The sequence below is a fragment of the Rana temporaria genome, chromosome 11 (genome assembly GCF_905171775.1).
Source record: "Rana temporaria chromosome 11, aRanTem1.1, whole genome shotgun sequence".
Taxonomy (NCBI): Eukaryota; Metazoa; Chordata; class Amphibia; order Anura; family Ranidae; genus Rana; species Rana temporaria.
This window is the reverse complement of record NC_053499.1, coordinates 56,444,335-56,471,063: the sequence shown is the minus strand read 5'-3', so window position 1 is coordinate 56,471,063 and position 26,729 is coordinate 56,444,335. Positions and strand designations below refer to the sequence as shown.

The 26,729-nt window shown below is 42.8% G+C and overlaps 1 protein-coding gene across 1 annotated transcript in view; it reads left to right on the top strand.

Moving 5' to 3' along the window:
- NAALADL1 (N-acetylated alpha-linked acidic dipeptidase like 1) overlaps positions 1 to 26,729 on the top strand; it is a 103,789-nt gene that overhangs the window by 63,537 nt on the left and 13,523 nt on the right. Inside the window, exons 11-15 of the mRNA XM_040328572.1 lie at positions 3,116 to 3,179; positions 9,460 to 9,527; positions 11,309 to 11,400; positions 14,563 to 14,653; positions 25,418 to 25,499. Coding sequence (XP_040184506.1) covers positions 3,116 to 3,179; positions 9,460 to 9,527; positions 11,309 to 11,400; positions 14,563 to 14,653; positions 25,418 to 25,499 — 397 coding nt within the window. The remainder of the gene's footprint in view (positions 1 to 3,115; positions 3,180 to 9,459; positions 9,528 to 11,308; positions 11,401 to 14,562; positions 14,654 to 25,417; positions 25,500 to 26,729) is intronic.

Here is a 26,729-nt window from a genome sequence, read left to right as displayed (position 1 = left end):
TCTGATCCGTTTTGCCTTCCCCGGGTTCCTTCTATAGCCTTCTATCAATATGCTAATTACATTTTAAATAAGACATTTCCATTTGCATTACATACCTTATTTTAGACTCAGTGATGTCTTTACTAAGTGTCTGTGCTTCTCTATGCAATGCAAGCAGATCATGCCTGATGGTAGGGTGCTGTACATAGCTTCCCGAAAACATCACAGCCTGCCTCAGTATACCTTTCAACAGCCCTTGGCACTGATGCAAACAGTGGGCTGGCTCTTGAGGAGAGTTATGCAAATATTAAAATGTCTTGATGGGTGGATGTCAGTCTGGAGGTATGGGCTGTTGGATAAGTGCATAAAAACTTGTTGACGGTGTCTGTCCTGTGTCTTCTGAACACTTCCTTCCCTCCTAGTTCTTATCTTGGATGACAGCACGATTAACTTGTATGTTGTAGAGATCTGACAGTGGGAGCGGTTGAACCGTTTAGCAAAAGACACTGGGCAGGGCTGACACCACTCAGTCCACAAAAAAGTTGTGTGTTGTCAGCCCACAAGAGGCCTTAAAGCAGAACTAATAGCTGAGCATCTGATCAGTAATGAAAGCAGCCATTTGATGTCTTGAAACTTTGGTTGAGGTCACAAGCAACTGTGATGGTTAACATTCCCATTGAATGCAACTCTTGTCGAAAACAGCCTAATTGATGGCTTTAAGAGTTGAGTGCATTTCCAGCAGATCAACAAGTCGTTTTTGGACATGTGGGGACTATAAAGGCATAAAACTTGTGGAAATGTGCATGCTCTACAAATATGTACTGAATATGTATTTTATTTTGCCCAACATACACTTTGAAGAAACTGCTGCTAGGCCAGTATGTAAGTTGATCATACACATGTGTAGTGACCACCTGGGGTTTCTGGCGAGAGGGGATTCCCTGAATGCAGGTGTAGACCGTCATTACCAGGGCTCAAGTCCTGCCGGAACGCGTGGGAACGGAGTTCCTGCAGTTTTTTCACAGCAGGAACGCAGTTCCCTTTGCAGAACTAGAGCAGCCGAGAGCAGCCGAGCCGCCCGAGCCAATCCTTCACTAAGCGGCGATGCCCAGCTCGAGTCACTGTCAGGGGCAGGCGAACCTTAGTAATCCTTTATGTTACTGGCCGCTTCCTGTATATGGATTCATCGCGTAGTGTGCGGGTATTCCGTCACTTCCTCGATGCCGCAATGTCTGCTGGGAGCTTTTGTCATTGTGTGCCGCAAGTTATCGCAGAATTTAGAAAGAACTTGCTTCTAGTAATTAAAACATGCGGTTTAGTAATTATGCATATGAGTGTATCATTTTTTTTTTTTGGTGGGGGAGTGGATCTTGGGTGGGAGTTCCCACACTTTTTTTCCCCAGGACTTGATCCCTGGTCGTTACCCATGGCCGCAGTGGACAATTGCAACAACGAAGGACGACAGTCATTTTAGTCTTTTTCTGAGATTTTCTTGCTCTGGCTCACAGCAAGAGAGGTTTAGGGCTTCAGATACCTCCAGCAGCATGGGTTCCAGACTCTGTCACACTTCTCTTCCATCCAAGGGAGTACCAGGATTGAGGTCAGAATTTCCACCTTGGGTGTTGTATCCTTCTTGACCAGGCAGGGCAGCTTGAGGAATCATGCTAGACCCAAACAGGCTTCTGGCTTATTCAGCACAAATCATGGCACAACACTTCCTCAGTCTGCAGCCCAGGTAGAAAGAAAGCTCACCAACTACTCGCCAAATATTTATATTCTCTCCCAGCATGCACCACTGGCAAAAACCTTCCAGTGTTTGGCCCGGGTGGACATAAACATTCATAACCCAAGATTGTTACAGCTTCCTTGTTGATTGCCCCAAGTGCCAGTAAAACCTAGTGGCAGTAGTAAGGAACAGCGACAACCCTGAATTTATGCCTTGTACACACGATTGGAATTTCCGATGGAAAAAGTCAAATGGATATTCCGATCGTGTGTAGCCCCATCAGAGTTTTTTCATCGGATATTCCGATGAATTCCATCAGAGTTTAATTATAGAACATGTTCTATTTTACTTTGATGGTATTCCGTCTGAAATTCCGATGTGCTTTTGGCCGGGCAAAAGCCTGATCGTGTGTACGTGGCATTAGAGGTGAGACAAGTCAAAGATTTTAAATTAACCTGGGTAAATTACCACCTGGCAGAACTAAAATGACTAATCACTTCTGCTTAAGGCAGGGTGGCTACACATGTCAATTTTATCTTTTGAAAGTGACCCTCCAGCGATCCTCTCTTCATTGGAAGTGTACATCAACAAATTAGTGAATGTTGGTTGATCAGCCACGTAAGAGGTAGTGCACTGTGCTTCCAGCATTTTCTGCTATAGTACCGCAGATTAATCTGGTGACCCTTTGCCATATGATATTCTCAGCACCAGCAATGGAAGATTTGCAAGGAATCTCTCAGGACGGAAATAGAGAAGCTGTCATGGCTGACTTATTTCTGAAGGTTTAGGATCTGGAGCTTTTATCTTAGATCTGGCTTCACTAGGTAGTGATTCACTATGCTAAAACAACTTGCCTTGCAGTTCACACTTCACATGCACATGCTTGTTCCAGGTTATTGACTCAGGCCTCGTACACACGACCGAGTTTCTCGGGAAAAATCAGCAAGAAACTTGTTGGGATTTTTTTTTTGCCGAGGAAACCGGTCCTGTGTACATTTTTCGACAAGGAAACTGTCGAGGATCCCGTCGAGCCAAAGAGAGATCATGTCTTCTTTTTCCTCGACGGGAATGGAGAAACTTGCCTTGTCGAGTTCCTCGACAGCCTAACAAGGAACTCGACGAGGAAAACGATGTGTTTCGCCCGTCGAGTTCCTCGGCCGTGTGTACGAAGCTTTACTAATTATAGAGGGAAATACCAAGATAGCAATTCCATGGTGAATACAAAAAAAAACATCACGACTATCATATTGCTATCCTGACAGTTTCCCTTAAAAATAAAGCATAAGGGCATTTGCAGTGCATAAAGCTCCTCTAAATTACTTTCTGCAGTTTTATTAGTACTAATAGTAAAAATAACAGTTTTTATCAATAGTAATTATAACCACTGCATTTTTTATTACTTTCTTATAGGAGTATTATAGCAAGCTGAGGGACAGAACGGCAGCCTATATCAATGTGGACATTTCAGTATTTGGTAAGGCCGTGAGTACAATAAAGTTCATCTTAAAGTGGACCTTAGATTTACAGCATATTTTTATGTGTTAAGTAATGCTTTTGTAGATACTGGGGTAGATTCAGATAGAATGGTCTATCTGTCCGCCCGGCGTAACGTATCTCAGATACGTTACGCCGCCGTAATTTAGGGCGCAAGTTCTGTATTCAGAAACAACTTGCGCCCTTAGTTACGGCGGCGTAACGTATCTGTGTCAGCGTAAGCCCGCCTAATTCAAATGTGGATGATGTGGGCGTGTTTTATGTATATTAACGTTTTTTACGAACGGCGCATGTGCTCGAAATTCCGCCGCAAATCGTCATTGCTTTCGACGTGAACGTAAATTACGTCCAGCCCTATTCGCGAACGACTTACGCAAACAACGTAAAATTTTCAAAACTCGAAGCGGGAACAACGGCCATACTTAACATAGGATACGCCTCATATAGCAGGGGTAACTATACGCCGAAAAAACCTAACGTAAACGACTTTTAAAAAAATGCGCCGGCCGAACGTACGTTTCTGAATCGGCGTATCTAGCTAATTCGCATATTCCTCGCGTAAATCTATGGAAGCGCCACCTAGCGGCCAGCGTAAATATGCAGCCTAAGAAACGACGGTGTAAAACACTTACACCAGTCGGATCTTAGGGAAATCTATGCGTAACTGATTCTATGAATCAGGCGCATAGATACGACCGGCCGGACTCAGAGATACGACGGCGTATCTGGAGATACGCCGTCGTATCTTCTCTCTGAATCTACCCCAGTGTAGGTAAACAAAACACTTGCAGATATTTATTTCTTCTCATAGAGTAGGAGAACGACCTTTTAGCAGTGACTTTAGCGCTCGTCATCCCCAAAGGCTGATACTAACTTTGTTTTGACATCAGTCATCCAGTTCCTGTAATGGACCGCAGGCCCAGAGTTAAAGTGATTGTAAATGATCATCTTGTAAAACAACCCATTCAGTTTAAAGCAGAAAGTAAATGCAAAGCATTTTTGTATAGATATAAAAAACATTATAAATACCTATTTTTCCCTTTTTTATAAGTGATCACATTCCCTCTGTTCTCGGCTGCATAAGAGCTGGGGGAGGAGAAACAGCAGCACACTGATCTTTCCAGTGAAGCTGTTCAGGAGAGGTGTGTCAGGACAAGTCTGATCATTGGAGGAGAGCATGTTGAGTTCCCAGCATAGTTAGAAAACTGACCACGGAGTACTCTCCTGCATAGTATGGTCAGTTTTTTTTATAGGAAAGCAGAGGGACTGGCAGGAACACCAGGGATTCCACATAAAAGGAAGCAATACAAATAGAACAGGATACTTTGTCATACAAGTACGTGGTACAGCAGGCACATATCAGGAATATGAAGTGTCGGGGTAACATACGCTTTAAAGCAATCATGTAAACTCTGATGCCTGTACAGTAATTTAATATATTAATTCTCTTTAACCACTTAAGGACCGCCTCCTGCACATATACGTCGGCAGAATGGCACAGCTGGGCACAAGCACATACCTGTACGTCCTCTTTAAGTGCCCAGCCGTGGGTTGCGGGCACGCGCCAGCGTCCCGATCCGAAGCTCCCTGAGCGTGGCCGTGGGACCCGTGGACCCGATCGCCACTGGAGTCCTGCGATCGGTCCCCGGAGCCATAATGTGTCCGCCATAATGTCGCGGTCATGAAAAAAATCGCTGATCGCCGCCATTAGTAGTAAAAAAAAAAATATTAATAAAAATGCAATAAAACTATCCCCTATTTTGTAAACACTATGGGCCAGATCCACATAGAAATAGATCGGCGCAGCGTATGTGAGATACGCTACGCCGCTGTAACTTACTTTTGGCTGCTTTGAATCCTCAAAGAATTTGCGCCGTAAGTTACGGCGGCGTAGTGTATCTCTGGCGGCAGAATTCAAATCGGCGATTAGGGGGCGTGTTTCATTTAAATGAAGATACAAAAAAATCACTGGCGCTCAATGGGAAATAACTAATATCCCATGAAATACTTGAAACCCTCGTATGGGCTGAGAACAGTCCGTGCTGCAGAGATCCGGATACCCTGAAGTACCACAAATACACAAATACACCAAAAAGGAAAACTCTGCGCTCCTGAAAGTTCACCAATTATAAATTATACTGTATAATATATAATATATAATATATATAATACTGTATATATATTATTATATTGTGCACATTGTGGAAACTTTCCCTTTTTTAACCATATAAAGGACTGGATCTTCCGAAAATTAAAGTGTTAATGTATGTTTTTTTCTTCACAAACATTAAGTGGATTTATAATTGGTGAACTTTCAGGAGCGCAGAGTTTTCCTTTTTGGTTCATTTAAATGAAGCGCGTCCCCGCGCCAAATGAACTGCGCATGCTCCGTTTCTAAATTTCCCGCCGTGCATTGCGCTAAATGACGTCGCAACGACGTAATTTTTTTTAACTTAGACGTGAATTACGTCCATCCCGATTCACGGACGACTTACGCAAAAAAAAAAAAAATCAAATTTCGACGCGGGAACGACGGCCATACTTAATATGGCAAGTCTAACTATACGCCGCAAAATACCAGCTTTAACTATACGCCGGAAAAAGCCGACTAGAGACGACGTAAAGGAATGCGCCGGCCGCTCGTACGTTCGCGGATCGTCGGAAATAGCTAATTTGCATACCCGACGCGGAAAACGACGTGAACGCCACCCAGCGGATGCCGAAGTATTGCATCTTAGATCCGAAGGCGTACGAAGCCGTACGCCTGTCGAATCTAACCCAGATGCCGTTGTATCTTGGTTTGAGGATTCAAACTAAAGATACAACGCGGGTAATTTAAAAGTACGCCGGCGTATCAGTAGATACGCCGGCGTACTCGCTCTGAGGATCTGGCCCTATAAATTTTGCGCAAACCGATCAATTTTTTTTTACCAAAAATAGGTAGAAGAATACGTATCGGCCTAAACTGAGGAAAAATATTTTTTTTATATATATTCTTGGGGGATATTTATTATAGCAAAAAGGAAAAAATATTGCATTTTTTTCAAAATTGACGCTCTATTTTTGTTTATAGCGCAAAATATAAAAACCGCAGAGGTGATCAAATACCACCAAAAGAAAGCTCTATTTGTGGGAAAAAAAGGACGCCAATTTTGTTTGGGAGCCACGTCGCACGACCGCGCAATTGTCAGTTAAATCAACGCAGTGCCGAATCGCAAAAACTGGCCAGGTCCTTTACCTGCATTTTGGTCCGGGTCTTAAGTGGTTAATATATTAATTATTAATATATTGTTAAAAGTTCTACTACATTTGGATGAATTATAGGATAGAAGAAAAAAAATGTGGTTAACAATAATAATGAAAACCTCGACAGGTAGGCTGTACGGGGCCCCATGATTTCTAACAGCGGCCTTGCTTGTACACACGACCGCTTTTCATGACGAGAAAACTGCCATTTTTTATATTGGTCGTGAAAACTGGTCGTGTGTATGCTCCCTACCAGTTTTCTCGACGAAAAAACTGCCCGCAATTTTTTTTAAACCAGCTCTCTTTTTTCTCGTCGTGTTTCCCGTCAGTCTTTTTCTCGTCGCGAAAAAACGGACGTGTGTATGCTTTTCCAAAGGTGAAAAATACATGCATGCTCAGAATCAAGTATGAGACGGGAGCGCTCGTTCTGGTAAAACTAGCGTTCGGAAAGGAGATATCACATTCGTCACACTGTAACGTACTGAAAAGCGCGAAAACTGAAAAGCACGAATCGTCTCTCACCAAACTTTTACTAACACGAGGATCAGCAAAAGCAGCCCAAAGGGTGGCGCTATTTGAAAGGAACTTCCCCTTTATAGTCCCGTTGTATGCGTTGTACGTCACCGCACTTTGGTCAGACGTTTTTTTTGCATGAACGTGTGTATGCAAGTCAGGCTGGAGAGGAATCACGTTGGGAAAAACTATGGCTTTTTGCACGTCAGGAAAAACTATGGTGTGTACAAGCCACTAGAGCCAATGGGCAGTGGCTGTCAGTTCTGCACCTTGTGCCAGGCCACTGTATGTGCAGATGTGCAAGCACCCTCAGTCTCAGACCTTGTCCTGCCACTGGTTGTATATATGGTCTCAGCAATTCTGTTGCATGTACTTAAACGAAGTTCCACCCAAAAGTGGAACTTCTGCTTATTCCTCTTCTCCCCCCATCAGGTGCCACATTTGTCACCTTTCGGGGGGGGGGGGGGCAGAGACCAGTTTTTAACAGGTACCCTGTCCCCACTTCCGTCAGACCTCACCGCAGTGACATATGTCAGAAGTCCGGCCCCCTCCTCCTTTCTCCTCCGCCGGACCAATTGAAATGCGCAGCAAGCTTCATGCAGGCTTCACTGCCAGGTTCCCTTACTGGCAATGTCAGCGGCTGCATCCGAAGATCGGCTGCGGTTTCCGACATTGCGGGCTCCCTGCACATGTAAGGCCTCGTACACACGACCGAGAAACTCGACGGGCGAAACACATCGAGTTCCTTGTTAGGCTTGTCGAGGAACTTGACAAGCTTGCTTTGCGTACACACAGTCAAGCCAAAATCTCCTCGTTCTCAAAAGCGTGACACACAACACATACAACGGCAGGGGAAGTTCGATTCCACTGGCTAAACTCTTGGGGCTGCTTTTGCTAATTTCATGTGTTTGCGTGTTAAATAAAAGTTTGGTAAGAGACGATTTGCACTTTTCAGTCTGTTACAGCTTTAAAAATGTGTTATCTCCGTTACAAATGCTACTTTTACTCCCGTCTAATACTTTATTCTGAGCAAGCGCGGGTTTCTTAGCATACAGACGTCCGAGTTTCTCGTTGAAAACCAGCCCGTCGTGATCCTCAACGAGCCAAATCAGACTCCCGTCGAGAAAATAGAGAACTTGCTCTCTTTTTGGATCGTCGAGGTTCTCAACAGTTTCCTCGACGAAAATGTACACACAACCGTTTTCCTCGGCAAAAAAATATCTCCCAGCAAGTTTCTTGCTGGTTTTTGCCGAGAAACATGGTCGTGTGTACGAGGCCTCAGTGTCCATATATTAAAAGTCAGCAGTTGCAGTATTTGTAGCTGCTGACTTGAAACTTTTTGTGGGGTGGGCGGAACTCCCTCTTAAGAGGTAATCCAATTACATCAGTATTCTTTTTAAAGCTTGTTTAATTAGATTTATTAACTAGGTTCAGAATAACACAACATATTAATTTAGAAAAATTTGAAATTACAAGGGGTAGGAAAGAGGAATGCACCTTTTGTATGTGTTGCACCATTATTTTGACAGCATCTGAAACAGGGCTCAAGTCCTGCGGGAACGCGTGGGAACGGAGTTCCTGCACTTTTTTCACAGCAGGAACTCAGTTCCCCTTGCAGGACTAGAGCAGCCGAGCCACCCGAGCCGATCCTTCACTAAGCGGTGATGCCCAGCTCGAGTCACTGTCAGGGGCAGGCGAACCTTAGTAATTCTTTATGTTACTGGCCGCTTCCTGTATATGGATTTATCAGGTAGTGTGCGGGTATTCCGTCACTTCCTCGATGCCGCAATGTCTCCTGGGAGCTTTTGTCATTGTTCCCAGGAGACATTGCGGAGGTCTGCCGCGAGTTATCGCGGGATTTCGAAAGAACTTGCTAAATTTAAATACCTGCACACTACCCGATGAATCCATATACAGGAAGCGGCCAGTAACATAAAGGATTACTAAGGTACAGTGTATAGAAAAAAAAACAACATGCGGTTTAGTAATTATACATATGAGCGTATCATCTTTTTTTTTTCCGTTGGGGAGTGGATCTTTGGTGGGAGTTCCCACACTTTTTTCCCCAGGACTTGACCCCTGATCTGAAACCTTCATAGAAATAGAGAATAATTGTCTCCATCGTTAATTATTCAGAAAGGTTACAGCATTTTTGATACTATGGGGTTAATTTACTAAATGCAAATAGACTGTTCACATTGCAAGGGAAGTAGCAATTTGCATGGGAATTTTCACCAGAGCTTAGTGAATTCAGTGAAATTTCACTTTCAAAGCGTACCATATCATGTGCAAGAAGAAAAACCCATAATTTTTGCTGTAAGTACAATTAAAAAACAGATGTTTGTGGGTTCTCAATTTACAGAAGCCTGGTCAATATTAATGCCACCACTGAGATATGATAAAGCACCTGATTGATCATGTGTATGTAAATCATTAATTTATAGAAAATCAATGTATTTTTATATGCCATATTTCAATATAATATTCTTATATTCCAACAGCAAATGCCACACTGCGAGCACAAGGGACACCTCCAGTTCAGGATGTTATATTCACTGCTGCTAAACAGGTACAGAACACTGTTTGTCATATATAAATCATGAGTTCAGGCAATCTGTGTTCTGCTTAGGGAACTGGTAAAGTGTTCCATAGTGACACTGTACTGTACTCCTCTGGGCAGAGAGGATCATAGGAACACTATGATTGCTTATTACAGTGATGACCACTGTATATAATCAATACTTTTTCGAATGGCAACATTCATGCACCATTGTGTACTATTATGATAGCTGTGATTGGCCACAGCTATCACATGGTACAGGTCAGCTGTGATTGGCCCCTGTACCATGTGATAACTGTGACCAAACACAGCGATCACAATAGTACACACAATGACTATGAATGAAAGAAAGCCATTGTTGACAACAGACATGTGATCACTGTGATTGGTCACATGGTACCAGGGCCTCGCACAGCAGCCTGGTTCAATCATCTATGTCCTGCTGTATCTGGTTTACAGAACGGGTCACAGATCGAGCTGCTGCGCACCCCCTGGGGAATAACTGTGCTCCTGCTCAGCCATCATTTTACAATAGGCTAGGTGGGAAGTGGTTAAAGACCTCAACAAAGCTGCTTAAAGTGGAACTTCACTCTCTCAATCAACAATGACAATTGTTAATCCTTATACTGCTAGCAATAGTAAAAGGATAGAGAAGCAGATTTGCTTGTTTTAAACTTTTTTTTACATTTCTTTAGTTACTTCCCGGCTTCCATGCCTAGGCAAATGATGTCATACATCCCAGGAATCTTTAGGAGGGGAGGTGGTGAGGTGGGGAGGAGGGCCTTTTTCAGCTAAGTACACCCTCTCCTGCTTGCATGCATGCGCTAAGGGCTGGTGAATTCAAGAAAGTAAATTCTGCATGAATCATCTGCCCTTACTACTCATATGGCCATGGGCAGAAATCCTAGGGGATGTTTTTCAAAGTGATTTCTCAACAAAATAAATCATGGAGGCATATATGGGTGGATGAGTTTTTTTTTTATATTAAAAAAGAAATAAATAGAATTTATGGTATTTTGTGCTCAAATGAAGTGTAGTTCCACTTAAAAGCTTACTGAAAGCTTTGCAAATATTATGCAAAAGTTTGCTCTACACATTGTTTTTCTTTTTACTGAAGCTATAGGTACTGTGACATGAAGTCAGGTAAATCTGTGGGTGTTGTCACAGACGGGAGATACATTTCTGCCTTGCTTAGACAATACACCGATTATTATCGGGTGTCGGCTGCAGAAGTAGCCAGAAAGGTTTAAGGACGTTGGAAAAACTTCAGCTGTTCAGAATGAGGCAATTAAGGCCTCTATAAGTAATCCAGAGGATTACCACTGATTGCTGCATCCTGAGGCTTTCTGAGTGAAGGAGTGCAGTCTACAGAAATACTTCTGAGGAGGTGAGGTGCTGTTGATTTTTCTGTGTGATAAAAATCAAAAAGACTTTTGTTTTCTGCTGTATGACCATCAGTGTCTGCCCAGCAATAGGCTGTGCCAGACTCCATAGATAGGTTCCTGTGTGGTGAAGGTAGACGCCCCAAGTGGCCAGGGTTTATTTTATGTTTGATTTTGTTTATGCTGTTTGGATGCTTGCAATTGTTTCCAGCAAGATGGATAATTAAACTCTCAAAATCTTTGTTTTCAACCATCTTCGACTGCCTTTCTGTCTAGTTCCGTGTGTAGTGAACCCATGCAGAGGGTCACACACCCCCGCTACCGAGCTAACCCCTTACAGTACAATGTCTTAGGATATAGGTCTGCCTCCTGGCAGCTGTTTATGTTCTTACATATTTTGTATTGTAGGTACAAACCCCTTTCAATTCTCTTAACGTTTATGATAACTGGATCCGCCACTTTAACCGCTCCAGCTCAATCTATGGAGGTTTAATACCAAGGTAATAACCCAATCTTATAGTTTATTTGCATCCATTTTTTATAGCATTACCCAAATTATATGCAAGTCAGTGAATTATGGACTCAAATTGTATTTACATCGATGTTTAACAAATCTTACATATTTAACTAGTATCACACTTTGGGCGTACTACACACGCCACCAAAAAAGGTCATCATTATACACAGGGCGTGTAGCACATCCAGTCCTTCTGCCCTGACTCCCCACTTCCAGTACACAGCAATTTGGCTCTGAATAATCAAAGCCAAATTAAAGTGGTTGTAAAGCCTTAAAAAAAGATCGAAGCCCCCATAGCCGTCCTTGACCCCCCCTCCAGCCACGGACATCTCTCCCGGAGCTTACTTCCAGGTATCGCGGCTCCGGCGCGTGGGAGCCGCCAGTAACGGCACAGCTAACTGAAGCAGCGACACGACGTGCTTTTGCTTCAGTGCGCATGTGCCGATCACTTCGGCACATGCAGACACAGGGGGATATCTCCTAAACCATGCAGGTTTATGAGATATCCAGGGTAGCTACAGGTAAGCCTTAATATAGGCTTGCCTGTACATAAAGTTCGAAATATGGGTTTACAACCACTTTAACGTGTACACAAAGAAGGTCTGAGAAGCTGCAGCTGTCAAAAAAGCAATGTTGAACAATGTTTATCCACAAGCTGCTCCGACAAATGATACAAAGTAAAATTATGTTACATTTGTAACCTTTTATGACCATTTATCTGCAGATAATGGCAGTTAAAGTACCCTGACAAGTAAAACTTTTTTTTTTTTTTTAAGCGGAGGTTCACCCTAAATATAAACTAGAGCTTATCCAGAACAGCTTACTATTTACATAAACATTTGGCTATCGAAATTTTTTTAATGCCTTGAAATACCTTTATTCTGGTGTTATTTGCAGACACTTCCTGTCTCCCATGGGAGTGGGTGTGTCTCTTCCCTTTCTCAGTGCCCCGGTGTTTTCTGGGAGTAGTTCAAAATGTCTCCTGGGAGCACAGCGTCATGCATTCCAGGACACTATTCATAACGCCGAAAGACGAAATCTCGCTGGATTTTACTCATCACGTGACTCAAGAAGCAGGTCACGTGACGAGGGCGGATCTAATTCCGCCATTTTATTTATGGCAAAAAAAGGTAAATTATGCCATTATACACCGGGATAGAGCGGTGAATGCTGGGATATCAGCATTCACCGCTTCCTGGAAGTATTTGCTTGTGGGCTTCACAATGCCCACAAGTAAGATGGAACATTCCAGGAGCAAATTTTATAAAATATTATTTACGGCCGATTGACAGTGCGGAGGAATAGAAACTTCAGACATGTGAGTACAAGGTTGACAAACCTAAAACCTGTAGATGCACAGCTAAAAAAAAAAAACTATGTCCCGCAGAACCCCCGCTTTAAATAAAATGTCCCTCTGTTTAACTCCTTATTAACTTTTAATTGTATTCTAATCAGGACTAGTTAAATCCTTATTCTCCTTATATATTCAATAATTATTTTCCTACTGATTTTTTTGTTTGTTTTCTATTTTTTAACCCTTAATATTTAAACTTTTTTGTTTTTTATTTGCTAATATTTATACACATATATTGACTTTTTTTTTTTTAAAGCACAAAATAAAAAAAAATACACTTTATTTAATTTGTAAATAAACTTGTATGGCTTCGTACCAGAATCATAATTTTTAATTAAGACAAATTACAGAATAAAATGTGCACTTTCTATCTGCAGTAACAATATTTATTTTTAAACTAGCATGGGTCAAAAAAGAAAAATGCATTTTGTTTTGTTACATTTAATTGTTTGAGGATTGTGAGAGAAATTACATTGTTACAAAACAATAATTACGGAAAGCCCTTTTTGTCTTAAAAAACAATATATGAAATACCTTGTTATCTTTAGTAATGACAAAGTTATTGCAGAAGTAAGTCTATAGCAGAATTGTAAATATTTCTCTGGTCCATAGGGGGTGAAAAGTTGAGAGTCATAGTGGCACACATGGCACACATGTTTGATGTCCAACCTGTGTGACAACCATGGCTCCCACTATAGATACAGTGGCCCGGATTCAGATAGAATTGTCTATCTTTGGGTGGGCGTAATGTATCGCAGATACATTACGCCGTGGTAAATTTGGACGCAAGTTCCGTATTCAGAAACAACTTGCGCCCTTAGTTACGGCGGCGTAAGGTATGTGTGTCAGCGTAAGCCCGAATAATTCAAATGTGGATGATGTACATGTGCGCATGCTCGAAATTACGCCGCAAATCGTCAATGCTTTAGACGTGAACGTAACTTACGTACAGCCCTATTCGCGAATGACTTACGCAAACGACGTAAAATTTAAAAAAATTTACGCAGGAACGACGTCCATACTTAACATTAGCTACGCCTCATATAGAAGGGGTAACTTTACGCCGGAAAAAGCCTAACGTAAACGACGTAAAAAAATGCGCCGGCCGGACGTACGTTTCTGAATCGGCGTATCTAGCTCATTTGCATATTCCTCGCGTAACTATACGGAAGTGCCACTTAGCGGCCAGCGTAAATATTCAGCCTAAGATACGACGGTGTAAGACACTTACGCCGGTCGGATCTTAGGGAAATCTATGCGTAACTGATTCTCTGAATCAGTCGCATAGTTATGACCACGCACACTCAGAGATACAACGGCGTATCCGGAGATACGCCTTCGTATCTCCTTTCTGAATCTGGCCCAAGTGAGTGTAGACATGAAGGGATGGGAATACTCTTATTTGCAGGATTACCGGCTGAAAATAAAGTAAAAAGACCAGAAGAAAAGGTTAACTAATGCAGCCCCCACATGTAAGGACTGGTAAGCTGCAATATGTTATGATTTTGGTTTTGGGTTTAAAATATGGGGGGTATCGGATCTGGCATCGGGGGTATTTGCGGGAGTACAAGTACTCCCACAAATACTCGGAATCGGTCCCGATACCGATACTAGTATCGGTATCGGGACAACCCTACTGGAGATGTTTCAAATGCAGTGAGGTAAACTAGGCCAGTGGGATACTAAACTTACCAGTATCTAGCAAAAACTGAAACATGACTTTTTGTGTACTAACAAACTCTGCTTTCTATCGTCTACAATGCATGCATTTATTATCTGATGTCCTTACAGGTTGGGTACACTTGGAGCTGGGAGTGACTACGCCCCTTTTCTTCATTATTTGGGTATCACGTGCATGGACCTTGCCTACACCTATGACCCGGTAATACATCTTGCTCATGGTTCATGAGAGCTAATCACTTTAACAACAAAAAGCATTGTATGTGCAAATACACAGATCAGTAAAGTTCCAGGAAAACTAAATCTGACTATCCATAACATTTGCATTTTGCTACATTTGTACAGAAGTTGTTTTTTTGATCACTTATACCAGGGTTTCTCAACCAGGGTTCCATGGAAGTCTAGGGTTCCTCCAGAGGTTGCTAGGGGTTGCAATGTGCAATATTTGCCTCTTAGGCCTTGTACACACGAGCAGACATGTCCGATGAAAACAGTCCGTGGACAGTTTTCATCGGACATGTCTGCTGGGAGCTTTTGGTCTGATGTGTGTACACACCATCAGACCAAAATCCCCACGGACAGAGAACGGGTGAAGTAAAAGACACCGACGTTCTCTATCACGCGAGTTCAATGCTTCCACGCATGCGTCGAATCAATTCGACGCATGCACGCGATTTCGGGCCGCTGGATATACGTCATAATCAGCGGACATGTCCGATGAGTCGTACTAACCATCAGACATGTCCGACGGACAGGTTTCCAGCGGACAAGTTTCTTAGCATGCTAAGTAACTTTTGTCCGCTGGAAACCTGTCCGCTCGGCCGGAAAAGTGCCTGCTAGGCCCTACACACGGTCGGATATGTCAGCCGAAACTGGTCCGCGTACCAGTTTCAGCGGACATGTTCGGTCGTGTGTACAAGGCCTTAGATAAGTTCTCACTGACACCATTGATATTTTTAGTTATCTGTAAGAAGGGATTCTTCCCAATGACCACAAGTGTAGGCAGCATTCTTCCTACTGACCATCACACTAATGTATCATGAGTTGTAGACATTTTTAGAAGGGGTTCCCTGAGACCGGAAAGTTATTTAAAGGGTTCCTCTGTGTTGAAAAGGATGAAAAAGACTGACTTAAGCCTCGTACACAAGCTCGGTTTCAGAGTAAAACGTGCGTGTGTACGAGACTTTGACGTTTCTCGTCAAGAAAACTGCCCAGAATCTAGACGAGAAAAATAGAGAATCTGCTCTCTATTTCTCTCTATTTTCTCGTCGTGATTCTTGGCAGTGTTTTCCTGCCGAGAAACCCGCGCGTCTGTATACTTACGTGTCGCCGTGGAAACCTGTGCATGCTCAAAATTACTTTGACGCATGCGCAGTAACTTCCAAGTCATAGGTAGGGTGTAGCAAGATGGCGGCGACGGCATCGAATGTGACGAGCGCATGCTCGTCGTAGTCAATGATGTCACCACGGTTGTGCCATTCAAAAGAACAGCGGTTCTATTGAATGGAGTGTGTGTACACTCGGCCGGCAAGAGAATAAACGTTTTTTTCCTAACGAGATTCTAAACCGTGTGTAGAGATAGATAGAGCTTTGATGATTGAAATTTCCTACTGTACTTCTGTGCTGTAAAGAGATTTTTTAAATATAATCTTTATTCATACATTTTGAGATACAAAACAATAGGCTGAGATCCCATTGCACTTAAAGCGGAGGTCCAGGGGGAAAAAAATGGAGACTTACCTGTCCTGCTGTCCCTCAGCTGTCGGGTGCTGCCGCCGCCATTGCGGGTAAGGGAACCCGACAGTGTAGCCTTTCGGCTTCACACCGGGAACCCAACTGTACATGCGCAAGGCCCCGATCCTCTCTCCTATTAGCCCGGCAGCCAGGGGAGGAGGAGGAGCCGCGTCACGGCTGCGGCCGGACTCCCAGAAGTGGGAAAGCTAGCGTCTAGAGGTTCCAGCCACTCTTGATAAAATGTATTCTACAGTAAACCAATAAAGAACAAACTCAAAAGTCAGAGAAAACCTAATAGGATGAATACCCAGCAAGCTATAACATTTCCTCACATTATATTCCTTCAGGGGAGGTGGGAGTTAGGGGGTGACCTAAGGTCATCACATCCAGGGTCTCTGCTAGGGTGAGCAAGGCAGCATCTAAACTTGATGATACAGCATTTGACCCTGATGTGTAGTGCCTCCGCCCTCCAGGTAGCCCATATCATATTACTGTAAGACGTTCACGCGTGCCTCTACATGCTGCGTAGCAGGTTGACCCCCACAATGGTGGTTTATGCCAGATTTTTGGAAGAAGAAAGCACACTGATTGCTCAGGTGTGTGCTGGCTTCATAATAGAGTTAGAACTCAGGGCCCCACCCTCCTGATGGAGGTCAGTGTACCCTCCTAATGGAGGTCAGTGTACCCTCCTAATGGAGGTCAGTGTGTCTGAAAGGAGCAGTGTGAGATGCTGTCAGGCATCAGTGGTGTTCAGGTTGGGACAGAGGAAGGCCCAAGCCTGAGATTAGTTCCTTTTGGGACAAGAAGAAACAGCTAGAGAGCTGTACAGAGATAGTCCAAGAGGGACACAAACAGCTAGGAAGCTGTAAGGAAGACGCAGAGCTGAGGCACAGCGTCTATGCATAAACACTGGGATGTGTTTCATTGGCAAGTGGACCAAACAAATGAACAAACGTTCAGGAGGGAACCTAAAGAGGTACTTGGAGCAGTAAAGCTGCCACAAGAGAGCCAGGAGGCTAAATGTTATGTTTTGCAGTGATTGTGAGAACCAACTTCGTAGGAAGACATACCTGTTTGAATTGTGATATTTGTTTAAATAAAAGTGGGTTGCCATGTCCTAAAATTTTGTTTCTGGACTCATTGTAAACGCACCTACCACTTGAGTTTAATCACCCCAATCTCGCAGCCTTGATTCATTCCTCGGCCCCCATTGCCTTGGTTACCTTCCTGGTCCAATACCTTCAGCTAGTAAGCGGGAAGTGCAACAGAAAACAAAGAAGATCTATTTCTATGCCATCTGAGCACTAATGTGCACCAAGAAAGCATTAATTGTGGGGCATTCCCACCGCACATGAAGGAACATGGCTCGTTGGCCACATCCCCTTCAGCAACGATCTGACATTAATGAGTAAATCCGAGCTTAAGTAGTGGGTGCCTGGTATCACCATATCAATCATTTTTAATATTCTGTGTTTTGAAGTCTATGGAGCAGAGTGGGTCAGTTGGTGTAGATGCTGCAGTTGCTTCTCAGAGAACTCACACTGGAGGTCACACTCCCTTTCCCAAGTTTTCCCATTGCTAGTTTCACAGGTTTGGTACTAGATTTGAGCATCTTATATGGGACTGAGATCATGTGTGGGGTGGAATCCTTGCATTACAAAGTTGCCTAAACATCATGAGGGATGATATAGCACGGTTTAAGAGGCCTTGGGTAGAAAACAAGTGGTAAAGTTGTTTATATCACCTGAAGTCCATAGGGAAACTTTGGTAGCACTGCTGAAGGGTCTCCAGTTGAACCAGTGTACCATGCTCTAAAAAGTTACAGCAACGCATGTCCCCATCTTGGGCCCAAATACCAAAAAAGGCAAGTCGCTCTCTGGCGTGGAACCACAGGTAGCCACCTATCAGTGTCAGCAGTGACACAGAAGGTGCCAAGGAGTGGGAATGGTTCAGCCAATCCCATGCCTTGAGGGTATTGGTCATCAGTGGGGATGCGCCCTCTGATAGACCATTGTAACAACTGGGTAGCCAAGGAGCATGTAACAAGTTTTGATCAGACACATATTTATCCAGTGGGACCCAAAGTTTAGATGACGACAGTTAAGAATTCTTTGAAAGAAACAGCGTTATAGCATTGCCAAATATCTGGTATTCCTCTGGGCTGCTTGGATCATACAGTCATAGCTATTCGCAGTCTCTTTCTATTCCATACAAATGAGATAAACATGCTTATGAGCTGTATGAATATTTGTTTGGGTAGGGACACAGGCCCCATTTGCAGGAAAAACATACTGCCTAGAATACTGTTTATCTTGATTATTTTGGTATGTCCTAGCCAAGTGAAGTTTTTTTCCAGGACTGAAGATGACTACGTAGAGTACGCAGAAATGGGGCATAATTCTTTGCATAGAGAGAGTCTAGTCATTCAGTAAGCTGTGTTTTTCAGGTATTTCAAAGCAGGGGAAGCCCAGGTAAAGGAGAAAGCACTTTTCAGGTTAGAGGCAAGATCAGAAGGCACCGTGATCGATAAAATCTCTGATATAGAGTAGTTGATTTTAAAGCTAGAGACATCTGTATTTACACAGCTCTACAAGGAGGTTTGACAAAGAGACAAATGAGTCTATGACATGGAACAAAATGTCATCAGCAGAGAGCTTGTGTTCAACAGCACCCACAATTATGCCCCTGCCCTGATTTTGCAGAGCAGGGGTTCCAAGGTGAGGGCAAACAGAAACAGGGTCAATGGATAAGGAGTTCTCTGGCCTCCCAACCCTGTATAAAGCCCATCAGGTCGGGATGTATTACCATTGGAATAAGATACTTCAATTGGTTTGCCAATATTTTTGCAAAAATCTTCAGGTTTTCATTCAGCAGTGAGATTCTTGCCTTCTTTCGTGGGTACCGTACTGTGAGCCAAGAGAGCTGCCTGTGGAATTGGGTTACACAAGGCAATAGAGTTATCTACACAGCTGTGTATGTAACAGTGGTTGGAATTTTCATTACGTAAGAAAAGACTAGAAAGAGGGTGTGCAGGATTCTTGTCAGTCTCTTATGAAGGAAGTCTGCAGTGAGGTGCTTGATGATGGTCGTTTGCATCTGTCCGATTGGCCTTTTAAGTGTACAGGCAGCTATGGTTGAGGCGTAGCAGGCATGGGAATGTATGTAGTGCATCACCAATTTGCAAAGTCAATGGGTTCAAGCTCCAATCGAGAGAGAAACTGAGGACGGTAATTTCTCTCTCAATTTGAGCTTAAATACAATCATTTTTCTAGACCTGAGGGCTAAAGGGAAACCCCCATTTCTAGGCGAGGCCTGCAGCAAAAAGGGCATTCAGCAAGGGGCAAAATGCCCAGTGCTGCAAAAAAGTTGCACCTGGACAAGTCTGGGTAAAATGAGAGATAAGCCCCATTAAATTCGAAGTACAGATCTTTGTTCATCTGTTGCATAATGCGCTCTTTGATAGTATATAATTTCAGCTTACATATAATGTCCCTAGGACTGTATGGGTCTTGTACAGGAGGCCTAAGTGCTCTGTGGGCCCTATCAAATTCAATAGGGTCTGATGATGAGACCAAATTTTTGACCTCTCGTATGATGGAACAGCTACTACTCAAGACCAGGAAGGAACCAAATAAATACTAATAATATACAGTAAATGGTGCGCTATTCCATGTGTTAAAGTATGTAGCACAATATATTATAATGAACAAAAAGTGACTGATGTGAACACAGTAATATGTGAGGTAATTGCCTTAATAGATTGAGACTAAGTGCGTAAGTGACAGTCTGAGGTGCTCAAAATAGTACAAATAAATAAACAATCTATGTATGAAAAAATTGTGCCTTATGTGATAAACAATTATATCGCCCAAAGTTCATATTCATGAGCAAAGATGCAGCATATGGAATCTTTTCAGATTTCTGCATTACTCTCCTATGCTGAAAAGTGCTGAAATTTTGCAAGATGTCTACTGGATTCCACTTGTAAATAATCTCCAATGACTTGAAATAGGAAGTTTCATAAAGTAAAGTTGGTCTCTTACCAGATATGGTGGATCCCTATTACAGAGATCAAACTTGCTGTGGAATATGACCGCCTGTGTGCATATCACTCTCCTAGGTTTTTTCACAACCAAACACCTCCAAAGATTGAACTCCGGTGATTCAAAGAACGAGGAACTGACTCACATCCATAGACATTCAGCTCATCCACATCAGAGGCATCCCTAGGGGGGGGGCCAGAGGGGGCCCTGACCCCCCCAACATCATGCTGTGCCCCACCATGTGCCCCCCCCAAAAAAATATGTTTTTTTTCTTTTCTTGCAATTTTTGTATTTTGCTCCCCGAGAGGGAGAGCGTCCCCAGTCAGCTCTGCGGGTAATTTCTCCCCCTCCCTGTGCTCGCCGACACTGCATAATGCGAGCGCTCACACAACCAGATATTCTAGCCTGGCCTGTGTTTAAGTGTGTGCACTGCAGACTGCAGTACACTGTAATCACTGAACTACATTATCTCCATCCCTTCTCTCCCCCCCATCTGTCTCCCTCCCCCTCTCCTGTTCTTTCAAAACATTCACAATTTACTTTCACTTTCAGTTAGGCAGATAATATACGGTGCAAATTTCTTTCCTGCATCCACAGATTGCAGGAAAGAAACGTGCATGATTCCCCCATCAACAGACAGTGGTGACAGGGGAATATCCCTCCTGCCCAGCAATTATATTCTCCCGACAAACAGTGATTATCACTAGTGACTATACAGCAACCACTAGTGATAATTATAAGAGAATCTGCTCATTAATGGTTCAAATCTCAGCCAGTTTCTGCTGAACCAGCTGAGATTTAAACTGTCTATGGCTGGTCTTAGCTCTTAGGCAGCCCATACATTGATTAGCACTGTGGAGTGTCGGCTTCCTGGCGTGATCGGGCATGTGGGATTTCAAACACACCCGAGCCCATCTCTATTGGTTGTAGACAGTTGAGCTCCCTGCAGGTTGCTTAGCAGCAGTGGACCCTTCTCTGCTGATCGGGATGCAATCCAGGTAATGCTCTTAGTCAAATCCTAGTCATAAATATCAGTGATTTTATTGATCAAAGCCCACACTTTACAGGCATAGAGCCCACATGGCTGCTGATCATACGGTTGATTATATTTATGTGGTTGTACTCTTGATGCTAATAAATACTGTGTTTATTAGATCTGACTGGGAGCATCACCTGGATCACATGCCGATCAGCATGTCAACAGAGAAGGTTATACAGCATTACTGCTGCTAGGTGACCAGCTGGGGGCTCGGCTCTCTATAACCAATAGTGCCACTTCTGTACGCCTGGAGATATTTCAATAATATAAAGTAGATAGTGCAGCGCTAGAGGAAAAGTCCAAATAAAGATCATCCAGGTGATTCTCTTATAAGTGACTGACAATATGAGGCATGCAGGTGATATAGCGTGGGTTAGCAGGAGACCTCCACCAATAGTAACAATGGCCGCTCACCTCACTGATAATAAAAAATCGCTTTCCCATAAGGGTCAATCCCAGGCATGTAACAGCATAATCCAAGCAGGAAAGGAATACATCTCAGGTAATATCAGCATGGATGGCAGATCTCAAATAATATCAGCATGGATAGCAGCCATGGAATCCGATGTAAGAAAAACAAAACATAGTGTTTCTCCGCAATAACCAATATAACATTTAATAGTGAAAATACACTTGCATAAAAAGCACTATATCCAGTGCTAGGAATCAAATGCAAACAAAAACGCACAGCATGGTCCGATAGATGGCAGCGGGTGACGTCACGTACTTCCCTACCGAACGTTGCGTCCCAAGGGCGGGACTTCTTCAGCGGATGTAGGGGAGAGGAAACGTGCACCCAGTTATATACATGTATGTTGCTATAGAGAGTAAGTGGCTACAATGCAGCATATGGAGGGAGAGGTCTCTAGCTACAGGGCAGTGTGTGGGACGGTCCCACACACTGCCCTGTAGCTAGAGACCTTTTTGGTCCATATGCTGCATTATAGCCACTTACTCTCTATAGCAACATACATGTATATAACTGGGTGCACGTTTCCTCTCCCCTACATCCGCTGAAGAAGTCCCGCCCTTGGGACGCAACGTTCGGTAGGGAAGTACGTGACGTCACCCGCTGCCATCTATCGGACCATGCTGTGCGTTTTTGTTTGCATTTGATTCCTAGCACTGGATATAGTGCTTTTTATGTAAGTGTATTTTCACTATTAAATGTTATATTGGTTATTGCGGAGAAACACTATGTTTTGTTTTTCTTACATCGGATTCCATGGCTGCTATCCATGCTGATATTATTTGAGATCTGCCATCCATGCTGATATTACCTGAGATGTATTCCTTTCCTGCTTGGATTATGCTGTTACATGCCTGGGATTGACCCTTATGGGAAAGCGATTTTTTATTATCAGTGAGGTGAGCGGCTATTGTTACTATTGGTGGAGGTCTCCTGCTAACCCACGCTATATCACCTGCATGCCTCATATTGTCAGTCACTTATAAGAGAATCACCTGGATGATCTTTATTTGGACTTTTCCTCTAGCGCTGCACTATCTACTTTACATTGACTCTTAAGGAATTTATAAATTGAATCCTAGTGCATAGCTGCTGATTGTGTTTTACTTGTATATTGCGCTGATTTTTTTACTATTTTCATATTTCAATAATACCTGGTACACATATTACTTATATGCCAAATAAAAATATATGACAGTTAAATTAACCCTTACCTACACCCTTATATAAAAGATGGGTATATTTATATTACTACTAGCTGAATACCTGGCTTCGCCCGGTCTTCCTATCTTAACCTTTTGGGGAGGAAAATCATAGTAATATAAATATACCCATCTTTTATATAAGGGTGTAGGTAAGGGTTAATTTAACTGTCATATATTTGTATTTGGCATATAAGTAATATGTGTACCAGGTATTATTGAAATATCTCCAGGCGTACAGAAGTTATGTGGGAACATACATTTCCCATTGATTTGCATGGGACTTTAAACAAAAACCCCGACCCTCACAAATGGGGGTAGTTAAGGGATAAATTAACTATCCTATAGTTTAAGTGGACATATAAGTAACATGTGACCAAGTGTTATCGAAATATCTACAGCCGTTTGGAAGTTATGAAGTAACATGTATTTGAATGGGACTTTAAAGAAAAACCCCAACCATGGCAAATGGGGTGGGTAAGGGTTAAACCACCTATCCTATGTTTGTTGCTGACATATAAGTAACATGTGTGCCAAGTTTCATGTTAATATCTTTAGCCGTTTGGACGTGATGCTGGAACATACATACATACATACATACACACACACACACACACGTTGAGTTTTATATATATAGATGATTTTCCTCCCCAAAAGGTTAAGATAGGAAGACCGGGCAACGCCGGGTATTCAGCTAGTATATATATATATATATATATATATAATTGCATTTTATAGTTGGCCCCCCTACTTTTGTCCCTGTCCCCCCATGTGCCCCCCCTAAATATGAAAGCTGGAGACACCACTGATCCACATCACAGCAATTAGACAGTTTAAACTTCTCAGGTACAATGGTATGTAAACTGTTGCATCCATGTAAATAAAGATGGAACTCCAAGATTCAGGAAATCATATATAAGGAAAGAAAAAGCCTCATAGTGTAAAACCGCATTAATATATTAAAATGCTTGTAAAGTTTACACTTACAGCAAGGCAGAAAATTCAGGCATGAAAAAATTGTTTGGTGACGATGTCATTCATCCAACCAGTTGAGTGGCGCTACAAGGACTCTCTGATCCCGGTCTTGTGCAGGAGGCCGGACTGCTCTGTGGGCCCTATCAATTTCAATAGGGTCTGGTGATGAGAGACCAAATATTTCCTCTAAAGATTCCTTGAAGTATCAGAATAATGTCTTTGGGTGCAGTTGCCTCAGGCAATCTCATAATAAGTATATTCGCACTCTGACTGCAGTTTTTGGTACTATCTAGCTGACAAAGGAGGGATTCAATCCTTTGGTCTTATGCCACATATTTTTCTTTAAAGTAGAACTATAGGCAAAACTTTTTTTTAAATTTTGAATAGAGTAAGGAAGAGTTATAAGCGGTGTCAGATTTTTTTCCCCCATCTGTGTCCCATTGCAGAGATTTCCCTTCCCGTCCTGTCCCATCACTAAACACTTTAAGTGAGAGGTCAAATCTCCTTCAAGGGGGTGCAGATAAAAAATAAGCAATAAAAACTGACAGGTGTTCTAATCCCTCTGCTCTCTATCCAAAACAAATAAAAAAAGGTTTTACCTTCAGTTATACAGTGGGTATAGAAAAGAATCACCCCCCTTTAAAATAATCATATTTTGTTGCTTTGCAGCTTGAAGTGAAGACATACACGGTTTTTCTTTTATCCAACTGTATTTACTAGTGCAACTTTTAACATCCAAGTGAAAGATATAACACCAAAATGTCAGGGAAAAAAAAGCATTTCAAAAACAGGATCACTGAGTTGGAAAAAGGATCACCCCCCTTTTGTCAGTATTTTGTTGGACCACCTTTAATTATAGCCTTGAGTCTGTTGGGACATGTCTCTACTAATTTCTCACATCTAGACTTTACAATATTTGCCCACTCTTCTTTGCAGAACTGCTAATGTTCAGTTAAATTTGATGGTGACCGTTTGTGGACTGCAGTCTTCAAGTCGTTCCACAGATTTTCAATGGGGTTTGGGTTCTGAATAGGCCGTGTAAGGATATCCACCTTTTTTTCCTTCAAACGTTGTGTGGTCATTTTTGCTGTGTGCTTTGGGTTATTGTTATGTTGGAAGGTAAACAGTCTTCCCATTGACAACTTTCTGACAGAGGGCATCAGATTTTCCTCTAGAATTTGATGGTATTTTGCCCCATCCATTTTTCTTCCATTCTGACAAGTGCTCCAGTCACTGCTGCAGAGAAATATTGCCATAATAGGATATTATCACCTCCGTGCTTTAGTGTAGGAATGGTGTTATTTGGATGGTGAGCTGTATTGTATTTCCGCTAGACATATCATTTGGTGTTGATGCCAAATAATACAATTTTTGTCTCATCTGACAGCATCCCTGTATGATTTTGACTTTGTGTCTGTGTTTAATATCAATCTTCATAAAGATCCATATTGATTGTTGACATATTTTTCCATCCTACTGACTTGCATATTTTTCAATCCTACAGAGCAAGACCTCAGCACGAATCTATCCAGCTTACCATACTGCATATGACACCTTTGATTACACAGCTAATCACATTGATCCAGGTAACAATTGGGGGATTAATTTTTCTTGCATATGTGGATGCAGTATCATGTGTCTGTATTGCATACAGTGAAACAGTGGCAGCTGTTGTTTTTTTTGGGGGGAGGGGGGTAGCAAACAACCACCCACATTCCCTGAGCAGCACCAACCCCCCTGCTGTTTGCCGGTCAATCCAGCAGTTACCCCATTGCGGCGGGTGGCAGGCATGGTGGTGCAGCGGCTCCGAGTCCTCTCTTCCATGGAGACTTCCAGCTCCTCCCCTTCTCCTCCTAGGCATCCAATAGGATCGCCTATCCTTTCAGCCAATCGGGTGACCAGGGTCAAACCTCTCTTCCTGATTAGCCAGGAGGAGAATCAGTGTTAAAACAGCAAATATTTATTCGCTGTTGTAACACACCAGGGTGGGCTGAGAGCTCACTCTCTGCGACCTGAGCCCACCCTATATTGAAGCCTATTAATCTGTGCTTAAAAAAAAACAACAGCCCCTTCCTGTTGGAATGAATGCACCGATGTCCTGAAAGGGGCTGGATTCATGGAAAGGGGATGCAGCAATGAACAGGGGGGGGTGGCGCTCGTGCGACCCTACTGGACGGGCCACCCCTGCGCTGAAGGTAGCATCTATACTCTATTTTTCTTTTCGAACATCATGAGCTACCAAAGAATATTTGCCAGTTTGCATATGCCCAACATTGGGCTTCATTCACAAAGTGGTATCTATTGCTTTAAGAAATGCTGTAAGATGCGTTATTCAAAACGTGTTTTTTTTAAATAACTATTGAATGACGTAATTAGTAAATATCTTTATAAATGTCAAATACTAAATGAAAATAGTATAAAAAATCACACGCATATACAAATACCACAAATACTGTTCTTCTACAACGTTGTCTTTTTTTATTGGTGGAAGAAGGGTGTGACAGACCCAACCCGGGACAGGGGCTTTTGGAGGGGACTGCAGGGTAGCCTCTTGCCTAGTGACTATGGGCTCTGGCATTTGAGGGAGCTGCAAGCATTTAGGAAGATGTCCTGTTATATAATGCAAGATGACAGGTTATTACCACATTTAACAGTCAAGGAAGCCACAATGGTGTCTGCCAACTTGAAACTCAGTGAGAAGATTAATGTGAAAAGAAAGCTGGTTAATGAGATTTGGACAGCCCTTGGTCTGCCTATATACTGGTGCTGGACTGTCTGGGGGGGGGGGGGGGGGTTGGACTCCCTGAATAATCAGG